This window comes from Scyliorhinus torazame, chromosome 31 (assembly GCF_047496885.1).
Source record: "Scyliorhinus torazame isolate Kashiwa2021f chromosome 31, sScyTor2.1, whole genome shotgun sequence".
NCBI classification, from domain to species: Eukaryota; Metazoa; Chordata; class Chondrichthyes; order Carcharhiniformes; family Scyliorhinidae; genus Scyliorhinus; species Scyliorhinus torazame.
This window is the reverse complement of record NC_092737.1, coordinates 15,944,360-15,964,574: the sequence shown is the minus strand read 5'-3', so window position 1 is coordinate 15,964,574 and position 20,215 is coordinate 15,944,360. Positions and strand designations below refer to the sequence as shown.

At 53.0% G+C, this 20,215-nt stretch overlaps 1 protein-coding gene across 1 annotated transcript in view; it reads left to right on the top strand.

Moving 5' to 3' along the window:
- Positions 1-20,215, top strand: part of LOC140404576 (polyunsaturated fatty acid 5-lipoxygenase-like) — a 70,767-nt gene that overhangs the window by 17,328 nt on the left and 33,224 nt on the right. Inside the window, 4 exon segments of the mRNA XM_072493179.1 lie at positions 15,633-15,831; positions 16,849-16,930; positions 18,179-18,301; positions 19,017-19,123. Coding sequence (XP_072349280.1) covers positions 15,633-15,831; positions 16,849-16,930; positions 18,179-18,301; positions 19,017-19,123 — 511 coding nt within the window.

The following is a 20,215-nucleotide window of genomic DNA, read 5'->3' as shown; positions in this document are numbered from 1 at the left end:
CTCCCCTCTCACCTTAAACCTATGCCCTCTAGTTTTAGACTCCCCTACCTTTGGGAAAACACTCTCGGAGTCTTCCCGGCCCAAACAAAACCCATGATGCTCTTTTCTATCCTTTTAAAAAAAGCCTTCGTGATCACCACCGGGAGGCACTGAAACACAAAGAGGAATCTCGGGAGGACCACCATCTTAACCGCCTGCACCCTCCCTGCCATTGACAGTGCTACCATATCCCATCTCTTGAAATCTTCCTCCATCTGTTCCACCAACCGCGTCAAATTTAGCCTGTGCAATGTGCCCCAATTCTTAGCTATCTGGATCCCCAGGTAACGAAAGTCCCTTGTTACCTTCCTCAACGGTAGGTCCTCTATTTCTCTACTCTGCTCCCCTGGATGCACCACAAACAGCTCACTCTTCCCCATGTTCAATTTATACCCTGAAAAATCCCCAAACTCCCCAAGTATCCGCATTATTTCTGGCATCCCCTCCGCCGGATCCGCCACATATAGTAGCAGATCATCTGCATATAAAGATACCCGGTGTTCTTCTCCTCCCCTAAGTATTCCCCTCCATCTCTTGGAACCTCTCAGCACTATCGCCAGGGGCTCAATCGCCAGTGCAAACAGTAATGGGGACAGAGGACATCCCTGCCTTGTCCCTCTATGGAGCCGAAAATATGCCGATCCCCATCCATTCGTGACCACACTCGCCACTGGGGCTCTATACAACAGCTGCACCCATCTAACATACCCCTCTCCAAAACCAAATCTCCTCAACACCTCCCACAGATAATCCCATTCCACTCTATCAAATGCTTTCTCGGCATCCATCGCCACTACTATCTCCGTTTCACCCTCTGGTGGGGCCATCATCATTACCCCTAACAGCCTCCGTATATTCGTGTTCAGCTGTCTCCCCTTCACAAACCCAGTTTGGTCCTCATGAACCACCCCCGGGACACATTCCTCTATTCTCATTGCCATTACCTTGGCCAGGACCTTGGCATCCACATTTAGGAGGGAAATTGGTCTGTCGGACCCGCATTGTAGCGGATCCTTTTCCTTCTTTAAGAGAAGCGATATCGTTGCTTCAGACATAGTCGGGGGCAGTTGTCCCCTTTCCTTTGCCTCGTTAAAGCACCTCGTCAGTAGCGGGGCGAGCAAGTCCAAATATTTTCTGTAAAATTCAACTGGGAATCCGTCCGGTCCCGGGGCCTTTCCCGTCTGCATGTTCCTAATTCCTTTCACCACTTCTTCTACCGTGATCTGTGCTCCCAGTCCCACCCTTTCCTGCACTTCCACCTTGGGAATTTCCAGCCGATCCAAAAAATCCATCATTCTCTCCCTCCCATCTGGGGGTTGAGCTTCATACAATTTTTTATAAAATGTCTTGAACACTTCATTCACTCTCTCCGCTCCCCGCTCCGTCTCTCCTTCCTCGTCCCTCACCCCCCCTATTTCCCTCGCTGCTCCCCTTTTCCTCAATTGGTGTGCCAGCAATCTGCTCGCCTTCTCTCGATATTCATACTGTACACCCTGCGCCTTCCTCCATTGTGCCTCTGCAGTGCCTGTAGTCAGCAAGTCAAATTCCACATGCAGCCTTTGCCTTTCCCTGTACAGTCCCTCCTCCGGTGCTTCCGCATATTGTCTGTCCACCCTCAAAAGTTCTTGCAGCAACCGCTCCCGTTCCTTACTCTCCTGCTTCCCTTTATGTGTCCTTATTGATATCAGCTCCCCCCTAACCACCGCCTTCAACGCCTCCCAGACCACTCCCACCTGAACCTCCCCATTGTCATTGAGTTCCAAGTACTTTTCAATGCATCCCCTCACCCTTAGGCACACCCCCTCATCCGCCATTAGTCCCATGTCCATTCTCCAGGGTGGGCGCCCTCTTGTTTCCTCCCCTATCTCCAAGTCTACCCAGTGTGGGGCATGATCCAAAATGGCTATAGCCGTATATTCCGTTCCCCTCACCCTCGGGATAAATGCCCTACCCAACACAAAAAAGTCTATGCGCGAATAGACTTTATGGACATAGGAGAAAAACGAGAACTCCTTACTCCTAGGTCTACTGAATCTCCACGGGTCCACCCCTCCCATCTGCTCCATAAAATCCTTAAGCACCTTGGCTGCTGCCGGCCTCCTACCAGTCCTGGACTTCGACCTATCCAGCCTTGGTTCCAACACCGTGTTAAAGTCTCCCCCCATTATCAGCTTTCCCATCTCTAGGTCCGGGATGCGTCCTAGCATTCGCCTCATAAAGTTGGTATCGTCCCAGTTCGGGGCATACACGTTTACCAAAACCACCATCTCTCCCTGTAATTTGCCACTCACCATCACGTATCTGCCCCCGTTATCCGCCACTATAGTCTTTGCCTCGAACATTACCCGCTTCCCCACTAATATAGCCACCCCCCTGTTTATCGCATCCAGCCCCGAATGGAACACCTGCCCCACCCATCCTTTGCGCAGCCTAACCTGGTCTATCAGTTTCAGGTGCGTTTCCTGTAACATAACCACATCTGCTTTAAGTTTCTTAAGGTGTGCGAGTACTCGTGCCCTCTTTATCGGCCCGTTAAGCCCTCTCACGTTCCACGTGATCAGCCGAGTTGGGGGGCTTCCCACCCCCCCCCCCCCCCCCCTTGCCGGTTAGCCATCATCTTTTTCCAGCTTCTCACCCAGTTCCCACGCAGCTGTATCTCCCCCAGGCGGTGCCCCCCCGCCCAACCTCTCCCGTACCCACTCCCCCCTTTCCCCAGCAGCAGCAACCCAGTAATTCCCCCCTCCCACCCCCCCCGCTAGACCCCCCGCTAGCGTAATTACTCCCCCCATGTTGCTCCCAGAAGTCAGCAAACTCTGGCTGACCTCGGCTTCCCCCCGTGATCACGGCTCGCACCGTGCGACGCCCCCTCCTTCCTGCTTCTCTATTCCCACCATAATTATCATAGCGCGGGAACCAAGCCCGCGCCTCTCCCTCGGCCCCGCCTCCCATGGCCAACGCCCCATCTCCTCTCCCTCCCCACCTCCCCCCATCACCACCTGTGGGAGAAAGAAAAGTTACCATACCGCAGGATTAGAACATAAAACCCCTCTTCGCCCCCCCCCATTCGCCCCACCACTTTGTCCAAACGTTCTTTTTCATAATCCACTCATTCCAATTTTTCTTCTACAATAAAAGTCCACGCTTCATCCGCCGTCTCAAAGTAGTGGTGCCTCCCTTGATATGTGACCCACAGTCTTGCCGGTTGCAGCATTCCAAATTTTATCTTCCTTTTGTGAAGTACCGCCTTGGTCCGATTAAAGCTCGCCCTCCTTCTCGCCACCTCCGCACTCCAATCTTGATAAACGCGGATCACCGCGTTCTCCCATTTACTGCACCGAGTTTTCTTCGCCCATCTAAGGACCATTTCTCTATCCTTAAAACGGAAGAATCTCACCACTATGGCTCTGGGAGTTTCTCCTGCTCTCGATCCTCGCACCATAACTCGGTATGCTCCCTCCACCTCCAACGGACCCGTCGGGGCCTCCGCTCCCATTAACGAATGCAGCATCGTGCTCACATATGCCCCGACGTCCGCCCCCTCCACACCTTCAGGAAGACCAAGAATCCTCAAGTTGTTCCTCCTTGCGTTGTTTTCCAATGCCTCCAACCTCTCCACACATCGTTTCTGGTGTGCCTCCTGTATCTCCGACTTCACCACCAGGCCCTGTTTCATTCTCGGCTGCTTTCGCCTTCACGACCCGAAGCTCCTGCTCCTGGGTCTTTTGTTCCTCTTTCAGCCCTTCGATCGCCTGTAATATCGGGGCCAACAGCTCTTTCTTCATTTCCTTTTTTATCTCCTCCACTCAGCATTTCAAGAACTCTTGTTGTTCAGGGCCCCATATGAAACTGCCACCTTCCGACGCCATCGTGGTTTTTGCTTGCCTTCCTTGCCGTTGTTCCAAAGGATCCGCTGCAATCCGGCCACTTTCCTCTCCTTTTTCCATCCGTGTCCAGGGGGAACACCCTTCTGGTTTACCGCACGGTGTTTTTAGCCGTTAAAATTGCCGTTGGGGCTCTTATCAAGAGCCCAAAAGTCCGTTCCACCGGGAGCTGCCGAAACGTGCGACTTAGCTGGTCATCGCCGCACCCGGAAGTCTCGTGAGTGTGAGTATTGAGTGTACGGTGAGTGTGTGTATTGAGTGTACGGTGAGTGTGAGTATTGAGTTTACGGTGAGTGTGAGTATTGAGTGTGCGGTGAGTGTGAGTATTGAGTGTGCGGTGAGTGTGTGTATTGAGTATACGGTGAGTGTGAGTATTGAGTGTACGGTGAGTGTGAGTATTGTGTGTACGGTGAGTGTGAGTATTGAGTGTATGGTGAGTGTGTGTATTGAGTATACGGTGAGTGTGAGTATTGAGTGTACGGTGAGTGTGAGTATTGTGTGTACGGTGAGTGTGAGTATTGAGTGTACGGTGAGTGTGAGTATTGAGTGTACGGAGCGTGTGAGTATGGAGTGTGCGGTGAGTGTGAGTATTGAGTGTACGGTGAGTGTGAGTATTGAGTGTGCGGTGAGTGTGAGTATTGAGTGTACGGTGAGTGTGAGTATTGAGGGTATGGTGAGTGTGAGTATTGAGTGTGCGGTGAGTGTGAGTATTGAGTGTACGGTGAGTGTGAGTATTGTGTGTACGGTGAGTGTGAGTATTGAGTGTACGGTGAGTGTGAGTATTGTGTGTACGGTGAGTGTGAGTATTGAGTGTACGGTGAGTGTTAGTATTGAGTGCACGGTGAGTGTGAGTATTGAGTGTACGGAGGGTGTGAGTATTGAGTGTACGGTGAGTGTGAGTATTGAGAGTATGGTGAGTGTGAGTATTGAGTGTACGGAGAGTGTGAGTATTGAGTGTGCGGTGAGTGTGAGTATTGTGTGTACAGTGAGTGTGAGTATTGAGTGTATGGTGAGTGTGAGTATTGTGTGTACGGTGAGTGTGAGTATTGAGTGTATGGTGAGTGTGTGTATTGAGTGTGCGGTGAGTGTGAGTATTGAGTGTACGGTGAGTGTTAGTATTGAGTGCACGGTGAGTGTGAGTATTGAGTGTATGGTGAGTGTGAGTATTGAGTGTACGGTGAGTGTGAGTATTGTGTGCGGTGAGTGTGAGTATTGAGTGTACGGAGGGTGTGAGTATTGAGTGTACGGAGCGTGTAAGTATGGAGTGTACGGTGAGTGTGAGTATTGAGTGTACGGTGAGTGTGAGTATTGAGTGTGCGGTGAGTGTGAGTATTGAGTGTACGGTGAGTGTGAGTATTGAGTGTATGGTGAGTGTGAGTATTGAGTGTGCGGTGAGTGTGAGTATTGAGTGTACGGTGAGTGTGAGTATTGTGTGTACGGTGAGTGTGAGTATTGAGTGTACGGTGAGTGTGAGTATTGTGTGTACGGTGAGTGTGAGTATTGAGTGTACGGTGAGTGTTAGTATTGAGTGCACGGTGAGTGTGAGTATTGAGTGTACGGAGGGTGTGAGTATTGAGTGTACGGTGAGTGTGAGAATTGAGAGTATGGTGAGTGTGAGTATTGAGTGTACGGAGAGTGTGAGTATTGAGTGTGCAGTGAGTGTGAGTATTGTGTGTACAGTGAGTGTGAGTATTGAGTGTATGGTGAGTGTGAGTATTGTGTGTACGGTGAGTGTGAGTATTGAGTGTATGGTGAGTGTGTGTATTGAGTGTGCGGTGAGTGTGAGTATTGAGTGTATGGTGAGTGTGAGTATTGTGTGCGGTGAGTGTTAGTATTGAGTGTACGGAGGGTGTGGGTATTGAGTGTGCGGTGAGTGTGAGTATTGAGTGTACGGTGAGTGTGAGTATTGACTGTACGGTGAGTGTGAGTATTGAGTGTACGGTGAGTGTTAGTATTGAGTGTGTGGTGAGTGTTAGTATTGAGTCTACGGTAAGTGTGAGTATTGAGTCTACGGTGAGTGTGAGTATTGAGTGTGCAGTGAGTGTGAGTATTGAGTGTGCGGTGAGTGTGAGTATTGAGTTTACGGTGAGTGTGAGTATTGTGTGTACAGTGAGTGTGAGTATTGAGTGTGCGGTGAGTGTGAGTATTGAGTGTGCGGTGAGTGTGAGTATTGAGTGTATGGTGAGTGTGAGTATTGAGTGTACGGAGGGTGTGAGTATTGAGTGTGCGGTGAGTGTGAGTATTGAGTGTGCGGTGAGTGTGAGTATTGACTGTACGGAGGGTGTGAGTATTGAGTGTACGGTGAGTGTGAGTATTGAGTGTACGGAGGGTGTGAGTATTGAGTGTACGGTGAGTGTGAGTATTGAGTGTACGGAGGGTGTGAGTATTGAGTGTGCGGTGAGTGTGAGTATTGTGTACGGTGGGTGTGAGTATTGAGTGCACGGTGAGTGTGAGTATTGAGTGTGCGGTGAGTGTGAGTATTGAGTGTGCGGTGAGTGTGAGTATTGAGTGTACGGTGAGTGTGAGTATTGAGTGCACGGTGAGTGTGAGTATTGAGTGTACAGTGCGTGTTAGTATTGAGTGTACGGTGAGTGTGAGTATTGAGTGTACGGAGGGTGTGAGTATTGAGTGTACGGTGAGTGTGAGTATTGGGTGTACGGTGAGTGTGAGTATTGAGTGTGCGGTGAGTGTGAGTATTTTGTGTGCGGTGAGTGTGAGTATTGAGTGTACGGTGAGTGTGAGTATTGAGTGTGCGGTGAGTGTGAGTATTGAGTGTGAGGTGAGTGTGAGTATTGAGTGTACGGAGGGCGTGAGTATTGAGTGTGCGGTGAGTGTGAGTATTGAGTGTACGGAGGGCGTGAGTATTGAGTGTGCGGTGAGTGTGAGTGTTGAGTGTGAGTATTGAGTGTGAGTATTGAGTGTACGGTGAGTGTGAGTATTGCGTGTACGGAGGGTGTGAGTATTGAGTGTGCGGTGAGTGTGAGTATTGAGTGTACGGTGAGTGTGAGTATTGAGTGTACGGAGGGTGTGTGTATTGAGTGTATGGTGAGTGTGAGTATTGAGTGTACGGTGAGTGTGAGTATTGAGTGCACAGTGAGTGTGAGTATTGAGTTTACGGTGAGTGTGAGTATTGAGTGTGCGGTGAGTGTGAGTATTGAGTGTGCAATGAGTGTGAGTATTGCGTGTGCGGTGAGTGTGAGTATTGAGTGTGCAATGAGTGTGAGTATTGAGTGTGTGGTGAGTGTGAGTATTGAGTGTACAGTGAGTTTGAGTCATGAGTGTGCGGTGAGTGTGAGTATTGAGAGTGCGGTGAGTGTGAGTATTGAGAGTGCGGTGAGTGTGAGTATTGAGTGTGCAATGCGTGTGAGTATTGAGTGTGCGGTGAGTGTGAGTATTGAGTGTGCAGTGGGTGTGAGTATTGAGTGTGCAGTGGGTGTGAGTATTGAGTGTGCAATGAGTGTGAGTATTGAGTGTGCGGTGAGTGTGAGTATTGAGTGTGCAGTGAGTGTGAGTATTGAGTGCACGGTGAGTGTGAGTATTGAGTGTACAGTGAGTGTGAGTATTGAGTGTGCGGTGAGTGTGAGTATTGAGTGTGCGGTGAGTGTGAGTATTGAGTGTACGGAGGGTGTGAGGACGACTCTGTGTAACAATACTACCTTTAGTACTGGACCGTCTGTTGTGCTCTCTGTGATCTGACCAGAGTTCACTTCAGGATAAGAGTTTGCTCCTGTTTGGAACAAATTTAGGAAATCTCATTTTGCTTTGAACGAGCACCGTCAGGTTGTCTTCCCTCAGTCACAAAATCCTCGTCTCCCTTTGAAGGAGCCAGCAGCCAAGCACAGAGCAGAGGAAGAGCGTAGCTGTGCCAATTTGGCTCAATACACTGGCACTTTATTGGGCCTACAAGTGTTGCCCAGGCCCTGAGAAGGCAGGCCAGCTACATCCGTCCCCTCTCACCCACTTCGCGTTGGCAGGAGCTTTGGATGTTTTCGGAGGCTGAGGTAGATGGGTTGTTGAGTAACAAGGGAGTCAAACACGATGGGGCGGCTCGTAGGCAGGAACGTGGTGTGGAGGCCGCCACGATCCTACCGAATGAAGGGGGAAGCTGGAAGGGGCCGATCGGAGGGAACCCAGGCGAGTTATCTTCCGCAGGCTCTGGAGATCGGGTATGATTACCCCCCATCGCCTCTTTGCGAAGTCACCCTGAGGATCCAAGGCCCCACCCCTTCTGAAAGTGGACCTCTGGCTTCCATTCCTGACCCCGTGTACAGCCCCCCGCCCCCCCCCCCCACCCTGTCGATTTAGGGTGGCACGGCGGCACAGTGGTTAGCACTGCTGCCTCACAGCGCCAGGGACCCGGGTTCGATTCCGGCCTCGGGCGACTGTCAGTGCGGAGTCTGCACGTTCTCCCCCGTGTGTGCGTGGGTTTCCTCCGGGTGCTCCGGTTTCCTCCCACAGTCCAAAGACGTGCAGGTTAGGTGGATTGGCCGTGATAAATTGCCCCTTAGCGTCCAGGAATGTTCAGGTTAGGTGGGTTTGGCCGTGCTAAATTGCCCCCTCAGCGTGGGGTGGCTGGAATAGGGTGGAGTATTGGGCCTAGATGGGGTGGTCTTTCGAAGGGACTGTGCAGACTCGATGGGGCCGAATGGCCTCTTTCTGCACTGTGGGGGCTCTAAGATCCCATGAGCCTTTGCTGCGCATTCACCGCTCAATCACTGCTGTACGCTTACCTTCGTCGGTTGGGGGGGGGGGCGTTTGGGGACGGGAAAGGCGCCAGGCAAATGCAAGTTCATTCTGGCTGTGAATCTACAAGTCCATTTGTGTGCTCAACGCAGCCTTTCAGGCAAACAAACCTGTGAATGACTCCGGGCGGTTTTACGAGTGGAGCGCGATAAGGTAACAGCTATGAAGCCCAGCGAGACGGAAACCCACACCTTAATTGTCAAGCACACCCAAAGGCCCAATTGTCACAGGATGTTTGACTTGGCCCGTCAGCCACATGCCAAAGACTATGAACAGAGAGGTACTGTTTACACACAGATAAGGAAAACCTAGCCAAGCTGGTTCCTGGAACCTTCGGTCAAGATACCTAATCTGTAAAACGACCCAACGTTCGACCTCCCAGTTCAATGCAAGGTTCAGGAGATCCCTACATTCCTCTGGCCCCCTCACCCATTTCCAATAAACTTGCATTCCTCCTTGTTAGTTCTGCCTCACCAAACATCTTTCGATGCCTTGGAACTGTTATTGATTTCAGCAGGGCTAGGTTACACTCGGGGGCCACAGCACCGTGGACTCTCTCTCTCAGCGCAGAAGGAGGCCGTTCGTCCCACCGAGCCCGCCCCCCCCCCCCCCCCGACCCTCTGAAACAGCACCCGCCCCAGGCCCACTCCCCCCCCCCCCCCCCCCCCCACCCGTAAGCCCACCTAACCTTTTGGACACCAAGGGGCAATTTCAGCATTGCCAATCCACCCTAACCTGCACATCTTTGGGCTGCGGGAGGAAACCGGAGCACCCGGAGGAAACCCACGCAGCCACGGGGGAGGACGTGCGGGCTCCGCACGGACAGCCACCCGAGGCCGGAATCGAACCCGGCTCCCTGCCGCCGTGAGGCAGCGGTGCTAACCCACTGCGCCCGCCACCGTGCTTTTGATTGTTCACTCGGGGTGTGTGGGCACTACAGGCTAGGCCAACATTAGTCGCCCTTCAGAAGGTGGTCGTGAGCCGCCATCTTGATTCTCCGCTGACTGACGCCGAAATCGCGATACGCGATTGGGCGGACAATAAGTCCCGACACTAAAATCGTGGCGAGCGGCGATTTGATGCCAAACCGCTATTCTCCCTCGCCCCGACAGCGCCGTCAACGCGGCCTGGAGTGCACGTAGAGTAAACACCGTGTGCATGTTATCAGCGGGCCCGACCCGGTATTCTCCGGGGCCTCCGCGATGCTCCGCCTCGGATGGGCCGAGTTCACGACGGTGCTGTTCACGTGTGCTTTTCGAAACCGTGAAACCCGCGCGTGGTGGCTGCTGAGGGAGAGAGAGAGGGGGTACGGAAAGTGTCCAACATCGTCATAGTGTGCTGGCACTTGTGCCGCAGACCCGGGGGGGGGGGGGAGGTCTAAGTCCATAGGCATTCACTTGAGTTCAGGGAGGAGTGTGTCTGGCCGCAGTCATCCTGTGAGCTTTGAAGGGACTTTGGGGAGTTTCACACCGGTTTAGCCCACACTTTTGTTCAGCACTGGGGAGCTGAACACAGAGATCGGGTCGCCATTTTGACAAGGTGAGGACACCCCGCTACGGGGTCCCTGGGGGTCTCCCCCCTCGTCAGGCCCGCCCCTCGCCCACTTACAAGCCCCTCCCCTTTCCAGGACCGCCCCCCCCCAACCACCCAGAAGTCCCCTTTTGTTTTGCAAATTTGGAGCACTCATGCAGGCACGGGGAGAATGTGCAAACTCCACATGTGTCCCGGGGCCGGGGTTGAACCCGGGTCCTCAGCGTCGTGAGGCAGCGGTGCTAACCACTGCGCCAGCGCGCCGCCTGAAGAGGCCCCGTACCCGCCCTGCACACCCCCACCTTCAAACCTCTCCACCCACCTTTCATGGGCGTGGCCCCCCCCCTCGGCCCCTGACCCTTGGCAGTGCCACCCTGGCACCCAGGCAGTGCTCCTGCCAGTTGGGCAGCGGCAAGGTGCCCGCCTTCCAGGAGGAGGACGGATAGGGAGCCACCCTGCATTGAACCTAACCATCCAGGGGCCTCCAGTGGCCCAGCTGCGGCCTCACTGGTGAGGCGGGTGAATGCCACGCCGTTTGGTCACCTCCCCCTTGCGGGTGTGCCTCTGACTCGGACGCCTCTCCCGACATCCACCACGCTCGAGAGAGAGGGCGCAACGCGGTTGGTGGTGGATCGCACCCACCGTCTTTTGAGACAGGGTTCCGTTCTGGGATCTTTCCGTCCAGCTAGAACATCGATTGGGATCGCAACAACGCGTCAGTGAGGGAGCGACCAATATATTTCCCAGTCGGGGCGGGGAGTGACTCGGAGGGGAACCTCCAGGTGGTGGGGTTCCCAGGTATCTGCTGCCCTCGTCCTTCTAGATGGTAGAGGTGGTGGGTTTGGAAGGTGCTGCCTGAGGAGCCTCGGTGAGTTGCTGCCGTGCATCTTGTAGACGGTACACACGGCTGCCGCTGTGCGTCGGTGGGGGAGGGAGTGAATGTTTGTGGAAGGGGGAGCAATCAAGCGGGGCTGCTTTGTCCTGGATGGTGTTGAGCTTCTTGAGTGTTGTTGGAGCTGCGCTCATCCAGGCAAGTGGGGAGTCTCCCATCACACTCCTGACTTGTGCCTTGTAGATGGTGGACAGCTTTTTGAAGAATAAAGGGATTAAGGGTTATGGTGTTCGGGCCGGAAAGTGGAGCTGAGTCCACAAAAGATCAGCCGTGATCTCACTGAATGGCGGAGCAGGCTCGAGGGGCCAGATGGCCTACTCCTGCTCCTAGTTCTTATGTTCTTGGATCAGGGGGTGAGTTACTCTCCGCAGGATTCCCAGCCTCTGACCTGCTCTGGGAGCCACAGTATTAATGTGGCTGGGTCCAGTTCAGTTTCTGGTCAATGGTAACCACCCCAGGGTGTAGATAGTGGGGGATTCAGCGATGGGAATGCCATCGAATGTCAAGGTGGAGATAATGGGCGCTCTCTCCAATCGGAGGTGGTTATTGCCTGACACTTGTGTGGCACGAATGTTACTCTGCGGCCTATCATCCCAGGCCTGGGATGTTCCCCCAGGTTGAGTGCAGGCATGGGTTGCTGAGGAACAAAGAGTGGAGAAAAACACGGCCAATTGATCAGTAAGCCTTCTGGTTTCTGATTTTCTGTTGGAGGGAACCGCTGACACTTCCCGGTGCTCTGGGCTTGAGAGACGGTGCTACTCTCGTGTCCCAGAGGCCGGCCCTGTGCTCTGTTGCGAGATACTAAAACGACCTTTGTGGCGCTGGGTCCTCATCAGCCAGAAACCTGTGTCAGATTCTCAGGCTGGGCCGAAGGTGTCTTACAAGCTCAGGGTTGGCCTCCCTCCATCGCCCGCCTCCTCACAAGGAGTGGTTCAGGCTCATTCGTCTGTAAAGGAAGAGAGGCGCATGGTCCTGAAGCCAGGCTAGCTGGAAGTTAGGCAATGGCGTTGCTTTCTCATGGAAATCTTACCTGAAGGGCAATTTGCTGCAATTTACATTCCTTTGGCGAAGGAGTGCCAGAAATCAGGCTTAGAGGCCTCCCACTTCTCGAGGAGCACAACTGGATAGCACTGTGGCTTCACAGTGCCAGGGTCCCAGGTTCGATTCCCCGCTGGGTGACTGTCTGTGCGGAGTCTGCACGTCCTCCCCCCGTGTGTGCGTGGGTTTCCTCCGGCTGCTCCGGTTTCCTCCCACAGTCCAAAGATGTGCGGGTTAGGTGGATTGGCCATGATAAATTGCCCTTCGTGTCCAAAAAGGTTAGGAGGGGTTATTGGGTGGCGGGGATGGGGTGGAAGTGAGGGCTTAAGTGGGTCGGTGCAGACTCGATGGGCCGAATGGCCTCCTTCTGCACTGTTTGTTCTATGCATGTATCTATGTGTTATTCTGTGACCTTATTCAGTAGCCACATTATGAGGGCGCCAACCTTAATAATGGGCCTTGAGGTGGAGCTCGAATCCAAAGCTTTCTAACCTTTGCCGGAACCAGAGGTGAGAAATATCACCATCCCCCCCCCCCCCCCCACCTCCTCACGGCCCCCCCCCCCCCCCAGGACTCCGACGTCGGTTGTGGTGCATTCATCTCCTCGTCGCCAACCTCAACTCCCACTGGGCAAAAGTCGCTGTCTCCCCGAGCACGCAGAGACTCGCTTCGCGCTGGGTTACCCTACCTGACCAGCGGGTGCCGTGAGCTGGAATTAGTTGGCATTCCCTGGATGTGACTGTGCCAATGTTCCGCTCCAGCAGGCTGCGCCCACAAGGGCCCAGAGAGACTCACGTCCTGAAACCGGCGGATCAAAACGGCAGCTCTTTCCGTCAGGTGTCTGGGCCAACGTTCCACCCTCCTCCAAAGCCAGTAAAATACAATTATCTATCTGCTCATGGATCGTCCTGGTGTGTTTGGTGTGCGGTGTGTGCGTGGTGTATGTGCGGGGAGTGCGTTGTATGTGGTATTTGCGTGTTGAGTATGGGATGTGGGCGTCGCTGGGCAGGCCCTGAGGGGCATTTAAGAGTCAACCAAATTGCTCTGGGGTCTGGAGTGACATGTGGGCCAGACTGGATCAGGATGAGCAGATCTGGGGCGTCATTCTCCGACCCCCCCCGCCGGGTCGGAGAATGGCCGTTGGCCGCCGTGAATCCCGCCCCCGCCGAAGTCTCCGGTACCGGAGATTGGGCGGGGGCGGGAATCGGGCCGCGCCGGTTGGCGGGACCCCCCGCTGGATTCTCCGACCCAGACGGGCCGAAGTCCCGCCCAGGAATTGCCTGTCCCGCCGACGTAAATCAAACCTGGTATTTACCGGCGGGACCAGGCGGCGTGGGCGGGCTCCGGGGTCCTGGGGGGGGGGGGCACGGGGCACGGATCTGACCCCGAGGGGTGCCCCCACGGTGGCCTGGCCCGCGATCGTGAGTGTGAGTGTGTGTGTGTGTGTGAGTGTGTGTGTGTGAGTGTGTGTGTGTGAATGTGTGAGTGTGAGTGTGTGAGTGTGTGAGTGTGTGAGTGTGAGTGTGAGTGTGAGTGTGTGTGTGTGTGCGAGTGTGTGTGTGAATGTGAGTGTGAGTGTGTGTGTGAGTGTGTGTGTGTGTGACTGAGTGTGTGAGTGTGTGTGTGTGTGTGCGAGTGTGTGTGTGAGTGAGTGTGTGAGTGTGTGTGTGTGTGAATGTGTGTGTGTGTGTGTGCGAGTGTGTGTGTGAATGTGAGTGTGAGTGTGTGTGTGAGTGTGTGTGTGTGTGAGTGAGTGTGTGAGTGTGTGTGTGTGCGAGTGTGTGTGTGAGTGAGTGTGTGAGTGTGTGTGTGTGTGCGAGTGTGTGTGTGAGTGGGTGTGTGAGTATGTGTGTGTGTATGGTGTGTGAGTGTGAGTGTGTGTGTTTGTGTGTGAGTGAGTGTGTGTGTGTGTGTGTGTGTGTGTCAGTGAGTGAGTGTGTGAGTGTGTGTGAGTGAGTGTGTGTGTGGGTGTGTGTGACAGTGTGTGTGTGTGTGTGTGGGTGTGTGTGACAGTGTGTGTGTGTGGTGTGAGTGTGTGTGTGAGTGTGTGGGTGTGTGTGACAGTGTGTGTGTGTGGGTGTGTGTGACAGTGTGTGTGTGAGTGTGTGTGTGTAGTGTGTGTGTGTGTGGGTGTGTGTGACAGTGTGTGTGTGGTGTGTGACAGTGTGTGTGTGTGTGTGTGGTGTGTGTGACAGTGTGTGTGTGTGTGGTGTGTGTGTGAGTGTGTTTGTGTGAGTGTGTGTGTGTGAGTGTGTGTGTGTGTGTGTGTGTGTGTGAGTGTGTGTGTGAGTGTGTGGTGTGTGAGTGTGTGTGTGGTGTGTGTGTGGTGTGTGTGACAGTGTGTGTGTGTGTGTGAGTGCGTGTGTGTGTGAGACAGTGTGTGTGTGTGTGTGTGTGTGAGACAGTGTGTGTGTGTGTGTGTGGTGTGTGTGTGTGTGAGTGTGTGTGTGTGACAGTGTGTGTGTGTGGGTGTGTGTGACAGTGTGTGTGTGTGTGTGAGTGTGTGGTGTGTGTGACAGTGTGTGTGTGGTGTGTGTGACAGTGTCTGTGGGTGTGTGTGACAGTGTGTGTGAGTGTGTGGTGTGTGTGACAGTGTGTGTGTGTGGTTTGTGAGACAGTGTGTGTGTGTGTGTGGTGTGTGTGACAGTGTGTGTGGGTGTGTGTGACTGCGTGTGTGTGAGTGTGTGGTGTGTGTGACTGTGTGTGTGTGTGGTGTGTGTGACAGTGTGTGTGTGTGGTGTGTGTGACAGTGTGTGTGTGGTGTGTGTGACAGTGTGTGTGTGTGTGTGTGGTGTGTGTGACAGTGCGTGTGTGTGTGTGTGTGGTGTGTGTGACAGTGTGTGGTGTGTGTGACAGTGTGTGTGTGTGGTGTGTGTGACAGTGTGTGTGTGGTGTGTGTGACAGTGTGTGTGTGTGTGTGTGGTGTGTGTGACAGTGCGTGTGTGTGTGTGTGTGGTGTGTGTGACAGTGTGTGGTGTGTGTGACAGTGTGTGTGTGTGGTGTGTGTGACAGTGTGTGTGTGTGTGTGTGGTGTGTGTGACAGTGCGTGTGTGTGTGTGTGTGGTGTGTGTGACAGTGTGTGTGGGGTCCCTCTTGTTAATACTCGTGTTAATTCCCCTCTCGCCTCACTCCCTCTCACCTTGCCAACATGTCCTCTATTCCTTTCTCCCTCGGGCACTCGCCTAGTTCCATGTCAACCCCTCTCGGTAATCGCACCTTCCTCGTTTTGACCATTCTCCAGGTCAAATTCCTCTGCCCACTTCCCAGTTGAATGTATCGACGGCTGTTCTACATTCCTGACATCTCCTCTGCGCCCACCGCGAGCGAAGGCATCCGTGATTTTGAAGAATTGTATCTGGCCGCCCCTCAGTCGCCCCAAGAGGGTCGGGTCCCGACGTATCGAGCCTTTTCCCGTCGCTTCCGGCTGGCGTTTATGTTTGCATTTCCCCCCTGCCCTGAGAGTGCTTCTTTGTGACACACCCTTCCCCCGTCTTGCTTTGATTGGCCAGGTGGATGAATACGAGGTGAAAAGTGAGAAGCACCTGGGCTCCATCTGGTGGCTGCGGTTGGAGAAAGTGAAGTTCTTGGTGGAGGACGATTGGTTCTGCCGCTTCCTGAGTGTGAAGACCCCCTCGGGCGAGGAGCTGCACTTCCCCTGCTACAGGTGGCTGAGCGAGGACGATGTCGTCTTCGTTCGAGAAGGACCAGGTAGGGAATACTAACCGGGCCCGAAGAGCGTTTGTCCACAGGCGGCAACGGCACACATTCCCACATCCTGTTACAATGTTCCCCCCAGTGAGGCGTGGGGGAGGGGGGTTCATCGCGCGGCAATCGCCAGGCAGGAATGTTCCCTTCCAGTCGGGGAACACTTCAGCAGTCGAGGGCATTCAGCCTCTGATCTCCGGGTAAGCGTTCTCCAAGGCGGCCTTCAGGACACGCGACAACGCAGAATCGCCGAGCAGAAACTTATAGCCAAGTTCCGCACACATGAGTGCGGCCTCAACCGGGACCTGGGATTCATGTCGCATTACATTCACCCCCCACCATCTGGCCTGGGCTTGCGAAATCCCTGTCCTGGCTTGAGACAATTCACACCTCCTTAACCTGGGATTATCCCTCTCTCTGGATCTGTAAAGACTTAATTACCTGCAAATGCTCACATTCAAAGTATCGTCTTGCATCATTGACTTTGTCTATATATGCGATTCTGGAACCCACCGCTTCATTCACTCGAGGAAGGAGCTGCGCTCCGAAAGCTAGTGATTCCAAACAAACCTGCCGGACTTTGACCTGGTGTTCAACGACTTCTTACTGTGCCCACCCCAGTCCAACGCCGGCACCCCCACATCATCACGGTGAAGAGACACAGCATAAATGAGAATAGGTCGGGCAGCACGGTGGGTTAGCACTGCTGCCTCACGGCGCCGAGGTCCCGGGTTCGAATCCCGGCTCTGGGTCACTGTCCGGGTGGAGTTTGCACATTCTCCCCGTGTCTGCGTGGGTTTCCCCCCGGCAACCCAAAGATGCGCAGGGTAGGTGGATTGGCCGCGCTAAATTGCCCCTTCATTGGAAAAAATGAATTGGGTACTCGAAAATAAAAATGTTAAAATAAACGAGAATAGGTGCCGATTAGTCAATAACCCCGTGTTTATTAATAACGGTTTTGGTGCATTCATAGCAGTCCCTGTTCACATTATAATCTGAACAATCCTTTTGTTTCCACAGCTAAGCGGCCCTCCGATGACAAGTTGCCCATCATTCAGGCTCACCGTCAGAAGGGACTCGTGGAGAGACAGAGGCTGTACAGGTGATGCCAATCGGTATAGTCTGTGGCTCAATCCGGTGCCTTCTGATTGAGAACCGTGGGAAAGATATTTACAATCCTAGTCAGAGAGTTTTACAGCACAGAAAAAGAGGCCCTTCAGCCCCATCTCCCTATTCCAATCCCATTTCCCAGCACTTGGTCCGTCGCCTTGTTTGCTGCGGAGTTCCAATCGCTCATCTAAATGCTTCTTAAATGTTGGGAGGGTTCCCGCCTCTCCCACCCTTTCAGGCAGCGAGTTCCAGACTCCCAGCATCCTCTGGGGGAAAAGGTTTTTCCTCAAATCTCCTGCCCCTGACCTTAAATCTCTGCCCCCTGGTTACTGACCCTCTACTAAGGGGAAAGTTCCTTCCTATCCACCCTATCAACGTCCCTCATAATATTGTCCCCCTCGATCAGGCCCCCCCTCGGCCTTCTCTGCTCCAAGGAAAACAACCCCGGCCTAACCAGCCTCTCCCCATAGCTGAGACGCTCCAGCCCAGGCAGCATCCTGGTGAATCTCCCCTGCACCCCCTCCAGCGCAATCACATCCTTCCTACAGTGTGGCGACGAGAACAGCACTCAGTACTCTAGCTGCGGTCTAACCAGCGTTTTATACAGCTCCATCGTAACCTCCCCGCTCTTATATTCTATGCCTCGGCTAAAAAAGCCATAAGCCTTCTTAACCACCTTATCTACCTACTCTTCTGTCTTCAGGGATCAATGGACATGTACCCTAAGGTCACTCTGGTCCTCTGCACTTCCCAGCGTCCTACCGTTCATTGAATATTCCCCGGCCTTGTTAGTCCTCACAAACTCTCTCACGTTTTTGAGGGTTAAATTCTATTCGCTTCTGTTCTGCCCATCTGACCAACCCGTCTATACCGCCCTGTAATCTCAGGCCTTCCTCCTCGCTCGTGGCCAAACCATTATTTTCCGTGTCAGCTGCAAACCTACCCTGTCATTGGCTGCAGCAAATCAATTGACTTTGCAATTGGCAGAGAAAAGCAGTGCATCATGGGGGTGGACGTGTCGGCAACCGATGGTGGCCGTTTATGTTGGGGGGGGTGCGGGGTGAGGGGGGTTGGTGGGTGTGGGATGGTTGGAGCACAAAACCTCCAGGTCCAATCAGGGTCGCCAACTGTGGATGGCGCCGTGATCACCTCCCCACACTCCAGTCCTTCGCGATCGCTGATGACAGGGGTGCTGAATGTGGGCAGGACATGTTGACGTAGCTTCCTTCATGTACTGCAGGTGGAAAGTGTGGAAACCCGGAGTAATCAAATGCATTGACGCTGAAACGGAGGACGACCTTCATCCAGACGTCAAATTTGATGACGACAAGCGATCTGACTTCGAACACTCCTTACGCGTAGCGTGAGTAATCGTGGGATGGTTCCCTTGGGTTGGAAGGTAGCAAAAACAGACCTGTGCCAAGAAGGGAGGAAGAGAGGGGATAAGGAAATTCTATGGGCCAGTTAGCATGACATCAGTAGGAGAATGACGAGAGGGTCCATTGTTAGCTATGTGCAATTAGATTCTAAGTGCCCAGTTACCAGAACATAGAACATACAGTGCAGAAGGAGGCCATTCAGCCCATCGAGTCTGCACCGACCCACTTAAGCCCCCACTTCCACCCTATCCCTGTAACCCAGTAACCCCTCCTAACCTTTTTGGACACTAAGGGCAATTTAACACGGCCAATCCACCTAACCTGCACGTCTTTGGACTGTGGGAGGAAACCGGAGCACCCGGAGGAAACCCACGCAGACACGGGGAGAACGTGCAGACGCCGCACAGACAGTGACCCAGCGGGGAATCGAACCTGGGTCCCTGACCCTAAATCCCCCAGTCGGCCACCACAGGGGGTAAGCTCTTTGTACCTTGAGACCGGCCTGGCCCCCCCGAATGATCAAAAAGCCCGATGGTTGTCAACCGCACACTTGGAAGAATGGCTGCTTCCAGTGAGACCGCAGAGGGAGATAGGGAAGGAGGGATAAGAGGGAGGGTAGTAGGGGGCAGGTGCTCCTGGGGACAGGCAGAGGGTCAGATGCGACACTGAAGCGGGTTAACCATTCTCCCTTTTGTTCAGGTTAGGGGAACTCTTCCTGAAGAAGTTTGTGAACATGCTTGGGAGCTCCTGGGATAGTCTGGAAAGCTTTCAACGGATCTTCTGGAGAGTGAAGAATCCCACCGGAAGTAAGAGATTGGAAATTGTCCGGATTAAGGCAATGTCTTGGGAATCAGGAATTCCGTAGGCTGTTAAGGACTCCGCCAACGTTAACGCTTGGGTATTGGAAACCTCATGAAGGGAAATTTGGAACGCCAGTTTGAAGTATTGAAATTTGGTATAATGTGAGGGAAAATAGGAAGACCAGTGAGGAATAATTCAACGATAATTCAACAAAAGATAAACATTTATTAAACAGTAAAACAAACAACAGTAAAATAAAAAGTTACTCTTTAATTGTCTCTGTTCCAAATCCCTCCACATTCCGAAACTCAGAGATATCCCTCCCCAAAACAACAGCCCATAGGTTTTAATAATATGTGCCAAACCTAGCAATAATTACCACACTCGATCTGTGTATCTCTTTTGGGAAATTTCGCCTGGGTTAGAATAACAGCAACTGGTGATATAATGGGAGTACCCAGGCAAACGTTTGTTTTGCTGTGTGTGACTGTGATGTCAGCTCTCCTTCACTTATAGGATTAACCCTTCCCCCTGTTATGGGCGAGGTGTTTCCAGAACCCCAAAATGCATCATGGAGTTCAACCAACCTCCCCCTTTAATGGATTGTTGCTTTTGAAGCCCACGGCTTGTTCCCCGGGTGTGGTATTACAATTATGGACACCTGGTTTTTAACACAAAACAATGTTTATTCCATGAACTCAACTTAACCTTTTAAATAAACATTGGATCCCTTAACACCCCTTACTTCAAAGATAACCCCGAAAATATTACAACACAAAATAATCCCTCAAAATGTTCCTTCAAACATCCAAAAGACTTCCCCTTTAACAACAGACATGAGGTTACATTCAATGAACTTATAGTCTTTGGATTGGCAGACATCCACAGACCAGTTCTGTGTTTTCTTCTTGCAGCTCACTGGAAACACACAGACACACCCAAGCTGCTCTCTCAAACTGGAACCAAAAGCAGAAGTGAGCTCAGCTCCCCCCCCCCCCCCCCCAACCTCTGACATCACTTCAGTAATACGATCAGCTCCATTCCTTAAAGGTACATTGCTTAAACATCCATTTCTTAAAGGTACTCTTACATGACAC